Source organism: Stylophora pistillata, chromosome 5 (assembly GCF_964205215.1).
Source record: "Stylophora pistillata chromosome 5, jaStyPist1.2, whole genome shotgun sequence".
NCBI lineage: Eukaryota > Metazoa > Cnidaria > Anthozoa > Scleractinia > Pocilloporidae > Stylophora > Stylophora pistillata.
Window position 1 is genome coordinate 22,326,398 of NC_142523.1, and position 7,722 is coordinate 22,334,119.

At 40.3% G+C, this 7,722-nt stretch overlaps 2 protein-coding genes across 3 annotated transcripts in view; both read right to left on the reverse strand.

Moving 5' to 3' along the window:
- Positions 1-245: 245 nt before the first annotated feature.
- The window catches only part of LOC111333805 (SRSF protein kinase 3), a 30,504-nt gene continuing 23,027 nt past the window's right edge, over positions 246-7,722 (reverse strand). For both annotated transcript variants that reach the window (XM_022939428.2, XM_022939427.2), the window contains exons 14-17: positions 7,173-7,242; positions 3,173-3,265; positions 2,464-2,497; positions 246-2,206 (exon numbers count right to left, since the gene is read on the reverse strand). In XM_022939428.2, the coding sequence (XP_022795163.2) occupies positions 2,053-2,206; positions 2,464-2,497; positions 3,173-3,265; positions 7,173-7,242 (351 nt within the window). In that variant the 3' untranslated portion in view covers positions 246-2,052. The remainder of the gene's footprint in view (positions 2,207-2,463; positions 2,498-3,172; positions 3,266-7,172; positions 7,243-7,722) is intronic.
- Positions 5,203-7,164, reverse strand: LOC111338034 (uncharacterized). The gene is made up of 3 exons (XM_088760146.1): positions 6,001-7,164; positions 5,596-5,807; positions 5,203-5,436 (listed from the first exon to the last, which is right to left on the reverse strand). Exons 1-3 carry the CDS (start codon positions 6,126-6,128, stop codon positions 5,381-5,383), a joined length of 396 nt encoding a protein of 131 aa, XP_088616272.1. The 5' UTR covers positions 6,129-7,164; the 3' UTR covers positions 5,203-5,380.

Genomic DNA, 7,722 nt, shown 5'->3' on the forward strand with positions numbered 1-7,722 from the left:
GTAGAGAATAGTAAAGATTACGTGTGCTGATATTAGGGTGTAAAGAGTTAATTGAGTTGATCTAATTTGAAAACTTCACGATACTTCAACGGTTATATTTTCAGTGAATCAGTTTGCACCATTATCGTTCAATAAGGGATGCTTGACTCTGAAAGCCAAACTTTTTCACTGGGTCCCTCTACCAACTGTTATTAATTTGTTTAATAAACCTTAATGGAAAAACTAGGAAAATTGCGCTTACAATATACAATATACTTCGCGGCTTTATTTCTCTTGAGGAAGAAAACAGAATCATTTAAAAGATTAAGTAAACCTTGGGGGCAAATATAGATAACTTTATCAGTCAGATTAAATTGTTTAAGTTGAAGTCTGTTGGCTCTCGTGATTGGTCGAGGGTCTAATTGACCTTTAACACCTTTTACTGGTTTTATTTTTTTTTCCGACAATAGTAGAGCCGAAGTTGCCATAGATCACCATAAGCATATAATCTTAATTTGAGGCTATTTTCATTTGTAAGTCTCCAACCCAACAAGGATACCAAAAGAGAACCACAACTCTGTACATAGAAAAGGTGTGCTACGCTCACTATATGAGATCTAGCAATTAGTTTCTTTGTCATAACTATACATTGCAGTAATAGTTAGATCAATGACTGTGGAAGTATAGTTCGTAAGCCTTAATAAATACTTCGAATATTGAACAAGTCGTACTTCTTTGAATAGGATGTCCTGTGTTTGTGGTTTCATACAACTTAAGTCTGAAATAGATTAAGCTTTTCACAGGTCGCTTGAATTTGGAGGAAACTATAATTGAATGAAGTCCGAGGCTCTCTTGGAGGTTTTGGGAACTTTTTTAGTTTTGTAGACCTAAACCGCGTAAATGGAGTTTACGAATACCAAGGAAACTTCAGAAATTAAAGTGCCGAGAATAATCCAACCAAATGAAGCAACGATGGAATAAATATCCTATTTCGTGACCAAAAGCACAAAGTGGCGCGTACTATGCGTACCATATGGTTAATCTTGAACTCCACAACAAACGTATTCCTGAATTTCTTTTTGTTAGCTTGCCTCATTCTGATTGGTCAATAAAATTCGCTTAACCTCTTCGCCAATCAGATGCAAATTTTAAACTCAATCGTTGTCCCGCCTCAGCGCTGATTTGGTCGTTTATTTTAACTTTAGAGTTGGCTCTGGTTAACTATGTTATTTTCGTCTGCTTTGACTGGCATCTGTGCTTACTTTGGTTTTGGGTAAAAGATGCTCAGTTCCGTTGACACAAATTTTTCTTTTGGAACGACTGTAATCCGCCCAATGCTCGCAAACGGTGTCAAAACTTTACAGTACGACTCCCGGTGAGCTGCGTCAGAAGCATAGGTTTTACACTCCCGGCTAAATGTTAAAATGAAAGTTCCTCTGATTAGCTGCTACTTTCGCGCAAAATTTCGTCTCCAAGCAACAATCAATCAGCAGGCTCAGTCATCGCCAAAAGAATGAAATCTTAAGGTCAATGCAAGACATCTGGAGCGGGAAAGGTGATAACTACTGCGCTAAAGTAAGGGGAAGTACAAAATATTAGTAATGTTATATGGAAAAACTCTTCTAAGGAAAGAAAAGCTCAGAATACAGCGACGAACGTTAATGATGGACAAGATTGACAAGGATTGTAAGCCACCAACTGACAATTTACATTAAAGTGTTTCAAAACGCACAAAAGAACGTCTAGTCTTTTCGCAAAGTTGTGCGGTCTTCTTTCTTCATCTTTACAGTAATTTTTTTACAGCAATATCTTTCATCAGAAGTGAACGGTAAAGTTCCAAACGAAAATATAACCTTAGTTTACTCCTTTTCGTTTCGTTTCCAACACAAAGCGTTGTTGTTTTAAGCTAACGGCGCTCGACCATCTTTGGAAGAAAGGGTTTGAAAGTAAAACAGGACACACCCTGAAGATATCAAATAACCCTTGGTCATCTTAAGCTGTACAAGATGGCTTGAAAGAGTAATGAACACGAAATTCATCGAACAGAGGTTTGTTTTACTCTTCCGGGTTCTCCTAAACTTCTTTCAGCCAAGGATGTTCAAGGCACTGCGCGGCTGTAGCCCGTTTATCCGTGTTGAAGTCGAGCATTGGGAGCAGAAACGCTGAGAATTCCATGGCGTCTTTCTCGGGCCACTCGTACTTCTCACGAAGAACATCGTAAAGTCCCCTGGAAGAGAAAAAGATTAAAACTTAAATCTGCAGCTCTGAGGACTTTCCTCGAAAACAAAACAGTAACCTTAACATGACTCCTACCCAATTCAAGGTTTGAAGCGTTACCCTTCGTCAAAGCGCATGTCGAAGGGCTGACGCTCGAAACGTCAGCTATAAAATCTTTACGGAGGCCAAATTGTCGTCCAAGGTTTACCTTGTGAATATGTACCGCTATGAACTATTCTCTGAAATAATGAACGAGAAACTACTTACCAAGGACGTAACTTGGAAATGTGTTTGAGTTCTCCTGATAGAGACAAAGAAAATAAAAACAAATTTAACAGACCGCTTAGAAAATCAAAACAATCTTAGAAAGTATGCGCCTATTTTCAGACAAGTCAAGCAAGGTCAAGAAATCAGAGGTCAGAGTCGTGCAGTACCATGTCCAGAGTTTTTAACGATAGCCGAATAAGGTAGCAAAAGTTTAGTGGAGTAGGCACAGGAACAGTGCACTCGCCAAGTTGCGATTAACTGTGTTAGGACAAACGAGTGACCACTCGATCATTGACAAGGAGATGGTAATAAGACGAGATATATAACCCGCCGCAAAACTCGCCAGCTCCTCGCTTTTGTCGAAAACTCTACTTTCCTGTAAGTAGGAAGCAGAGGCCTTGAAAAATTGTAAAAATGTCTCAAACAAGTGTCACAGCAATTTTATCCAAATAATCCACTTCTTGGGCAGAATACAATTTGGAAGTTGGAGAAATGTACCGCGATTTAGTTAGTTATAGCACGACCATTCACAGATGCTCTGTTTTCGAGTGATTCAAAATCTTGACAAATTCAACAGTCGCCAAATGACCAAAGCGCGCTCGCCGTCCTACGCAATAACTCCATCTGTATGCTGTCTGACAGCATGTTCGTTGCTGTTTCACTAAAACAGAAATTGTACATGATTAAACAGGCTCAGGGTAAAACCTACCTTTCTTGTTGAAGAAATCCCTGGAATATTTCCCTGAAAGAGCTATGTGCCTTGGAACTTTCCCAAGAAGTTCAATAACGTGAGCTAAGTGATCTGTAAAAGTAGCAAATTCAATAACAAATTTGACAGTGATCACCAAACGAGTCAGTCATTGATGACCAATGTATAAAGACATCATTACTATAAGTTCCCCACGAGAGAAAAATTTTCAATCAAGTGTCTAAAAGTACTATGGGATAGCAAGGATTTTATCGGACAACGCTCTGTGATTAAAGTGCACATGAGTCGAAATTCTCACCCCCCCCCCCCCACTTTTTATTTCTTATTATCAAAATTTAGGTATTACTTGATGGAATTATGGTATTAGAACCTTCATGGAAGCGCTTTAGTAGTTTTCCCGCCGGTTCAAAGTTGAGCATTTTTCCCAAAAGTGTGCGACAATTCCCGCGCGACCAAAATTCCTCTGTGACGTCATCAGTCGTGTAGATTGCGCCGGGAACATGGCGGATAAGTGAACTCAAAGAGTCTCCGAGAAATCTTGTGTAGCTGGTGGCCCTGGGTTAGTCAGCTGCACGAATTCAAGTCAAACCCCGGGCATATCAATGCATCTTTTCCTTCCAATGAAATTGTAAGAAGGAAACGGACGAAATTCGTCCCTAAACATCGGCGAGGTTTTAAGCCATCGAAGACCTCAGTGTTGTGTTCTGTGCATTTCGCGCCAGACAGCTTCTGCCGAAAGATGAGCATCAGAGACCAGCCGAGCGTTCGAAGCCTTGAGAAGGGAGCATTCCCAACGATCGATGTCGCGGTCAGGCAAGAGAATGGCCCAGAAGGGACAGATTGAGGACGGAGGAGGGTAAGTTATATTCGAATAATTTATAATTCATCGCAATCGACATGTCTACTAATCATGTTTACTTTGATGAATTCGATCTTGATATTACCGCTCTTATTTTTTAATCTGTACACAAATTTATCATTTTTTTCAGGTGGTCAGAGAGGTCTTAAACAACACAGTTGTTCTCCTTCACCGACTGTGAAACTTGTGTAGTGATTATTACTTCTTAGAAATGATTGCTCTGATTTTATTTGCTTGACATTCGATGCGATGTGATGGATAAAGCAAACTGCATTGCCAGCTTATATTTGACTAATTTTTGCCAAGATTATTTGGTGGCAGAACTAGCAAAAAAAAGAACGTATTATTTGTTGCAAATTTACAAATTATGAGGATGGAAATGCAAACAGACACCTTTTTTATAATTTTTTACTTTATATTTATTTAGTTGCGGAACAAGATTCCATGCAGTCTTCACAAAATAACCTTGCTGAAAAAGAACCGCCAGCAAAGGAAATGACCTACACTTGCAGCAAACCAGGACATCAACTTAACCATTGCCCCACACTAATGGATGCCTAACATGGAAAGAGCATGAATAATTGTCATCATAACAAATTTTTGAACACTAGGCATCTTGTTTGATATTGTTTTGAAAAGTTCATATTTAAATGTTAGGGACCCAAAATTTGCAGTTGCTAACTTTGATAGTCTTCTGTGCATTTTTGGCCAGGGCTAGGGGGAGGGGGAGGGGGCACTTGACCCATGTTTGGGTATAACGTGCCATTGGGTTGTTGAAACCCTGAAACACCCATTGTTTCTTCCTGTCATCAGGATGAACTGAAAGTAATTCTGTCAACATGCAGTTGTGTTATAATGCTGATAGGGCAACTTATCGGTACTGACAACAATATTGTTCTGAAAAATAATTTAATGCCTTCTAAATATATAGATAAACATCATACTCAATGAGTCTTGCGGCGGTACCCTGTCAGACCCTAATTAGGACAGCCGCGCTTGAAATTATATACCCCGTGCAGGGTGGAGGGATTAAAAACCTTACTCTATCCAGTGGTGCACCATGATGTAGCCCATATAGGAGAGTAAACTCTCTCCCCCCCCCCCCCCCATGATGGATTTATTGCAGCCTAAATTACTGAGTGTACTAAGCTAAGCAAAACTAAGGAGATCATTGTGAAGCAAGTCAATTCAAATTTATTTGTAAAATTCTATTAGAAATAATAGGACGACAATGATTACATCTCAGTTCCTTTCTTCTGCTGATGTATATCCAGTTGCGATGTGGGACCCATATTTAGATCTGATATTGTGGTAGACACATGCTGGCAATGGCCTACTAATCTCCCAGCTCAAGTAGCTGAAGATCCATCGAACCAGCCACCTGTAGGCTGTAGCTCTAAGAAATCTGTGATAAAGGTTTGAAGACATAATTTATTGTGAGAAAATCAGCATGATTTGTCTTGCAGATGGACAAAAAACATCCAGGACAGTCTTGAATACAGAGGCTGACAAAAAATTATTTACCAATTGTAAATCTGCTGTTATGTAAACAAATTGTACTCACTCGTTTTCTGAGGTGCCATTTCTGCGGCGGTACGTTTTCCCATTTCTGTACCGAAGTAACGGTGCCACCTGTCTCCGGACTGTGTGATGCACGATATCTGTTCAATACTTCCATCAAATGTAAGTTTTCCACGTGCACAGTCCACTTCCATGCAGCACCTAAACTCACGAGCTGATACCAGCACAGCATCACTGCACTGGGTAAAGGAACACCTGATGAAAAATAAAACCATGGTGAGCTTATCTCGTTCTCAAGTAGAAAAAAATAAAAGCTAATTTTCCGAGTGCAATTGAAAGGCTGGATACAAGAGCATCCCTAACGTTGGTTGTAATTTCACCATCATGTTTCGTTTTAGCTTTAGCGTATACAAACGGGGTACATTAGAACAAGGTAAGACACACCTACCAAGTACTGGCGGGTTCCGTTTTCTCAAATCTTTGCGATAAAGTGGCAGAAGATAAGCCATGTTCATCCTCGTCATTCCTCTTCTTGTCCGTTGCTGTCACTCTCCTCGGAGTTCGCCAAAGGTTCATCTTGGTAAGCGACTGTCTCGCCCACGATGCCTATACTGACCTCTTCAGAACTTGAGAATAATTCTACATCATCCTCAGATGATGTACAAGAGAACTCTTGATCGCTGTGATCGGTTTCCGACATATTTAACTCGTAAACGACAAGTAGAATAACTCAAAACAACGGCTTGATCACTGGGAGCAACATCTCCAACACAACCGATGACGTGACAGCTTTATTATTCGTTCCCAGGCTCTTGTCCCATATTTTGCAGAAAAAATGCGAACTTTAATCGCATTTTAAAATGTGTTCTTGAAACGTTGTGACTTACTTTTTTTCGCTGAAATACTTCTCATAACATATATTTTTGAATGTAAGAAAAGTCAGGGGGGCAAAATTTCGAGTCATGTGCACTTTAATCGAAAAATTTACGCGGTCTTTCTCGACCAATCAGGTGCAAAACTAAATTTAACCACGTCTGGTCACTAGCGTTTTCCAGCGCTTGAGACAATTTGCTGTGTTTACTTTGAGTTCTAATTAGTTCCTTGTGATATTTCCCCTTCTCATCATTGGTAGTTTGAATTTTTTCCCAACGAATATCGATCGGAAAGCAATATGTTACGCTAACGGTTTCACGACACTTGATCAATCTGCGAATGGAAAGTCACCCGTTTTCTAAGTTTACCCGAGACTTTAAAAGGCTTCCGTTTTCTTCATGACTAATTATGACATGCGTTTTACCCGCTCGATTTCACAGGGCATGACTAATTTAGACAAACGCGTGAGTAATTTAGACCATCTCGCGAGAAATTTAGACCAACACAAACGAGTTACTCAGACCAAACACGCACGACGAAGGGACCTCTTTCGTGTGTGTCTGATCTCTCTCAAACGTGTTTCTTACGTTCTTGCACGACGCCTGGCTAGCATGGCAGGCGTTGGGCAAGAACATAAGAAACACGCGTGAGAGAGATCAGACACGCACGAAAGAGGTCCCTTCGTCATGACGCCTGCCATGCCAGCCAGGAAGAAATACAAAGGAAAAATGCTCCCAAAACGGTTACCTTCATCTCTTGAATAGTCCTCTCCCGAATGCGGCTCAAATAAAAAGTCTCCAGTCGCCAATTCAAATGCCTGGAGAACAAAAAGAAAAATAACTACTCTTTAATAATCATTGTCTTGCGACCCACACTTAAATTCAAAAGCTTCACATCAGGCCCAGGCCGGCTCATTTTGTGGTGTTCTTGAACAAGACAGTTTTCTCTCACAACGCTCTCTCTATTCGCTCGAGCCACCGTTTCTCCTTGAAAGGAAGATCGAAAACAAACTCAAAAATACCGGGAGAAATCTGGCCTACTCTCTACCCCTTGTGCTCTTAACAGGTACCACGAACTGAAAGGAAACCGTGATAAAATGACTTTGTTTCAAGGAATAACTTGCGAATTACCAGCATCCCATGAAAACCGGAATCAGTTCTGGCTTTGGGAGCCACTGTTCTCTGAATGAGACTTTACCCTAGTGAACACATCCTAACATCTCTAACTCTCGTTCTTACCATAAAAGTGTAACTTCTGGATTCTACAGGAATTTTGATTGGTTCTTATTTATGATAAA

Coding starts and splice junctions, on each gene's coding strand:
- LOC111338034 (XM_088760146.1), bottom strand. CDS start 6,128: ATGAACCTTTGGCGAACTCCGAGGAGAGTGACAGCAACGGACAAGAAG. Junction 5,808..6,000: donor ACGGAACCCGCCAGTACTTG/GTAGGTGTGTCT, acceptor ATTTTTCATCAG/GTGTTCCTTTACCCAGTGCA. Junction 5,437..5,595: donor AATGGCACCTCAGAAAACGA/GTGAGTACAATT, acceptor CCTTTATCACAG/ATTTCTTAGAGCTACAGCCT.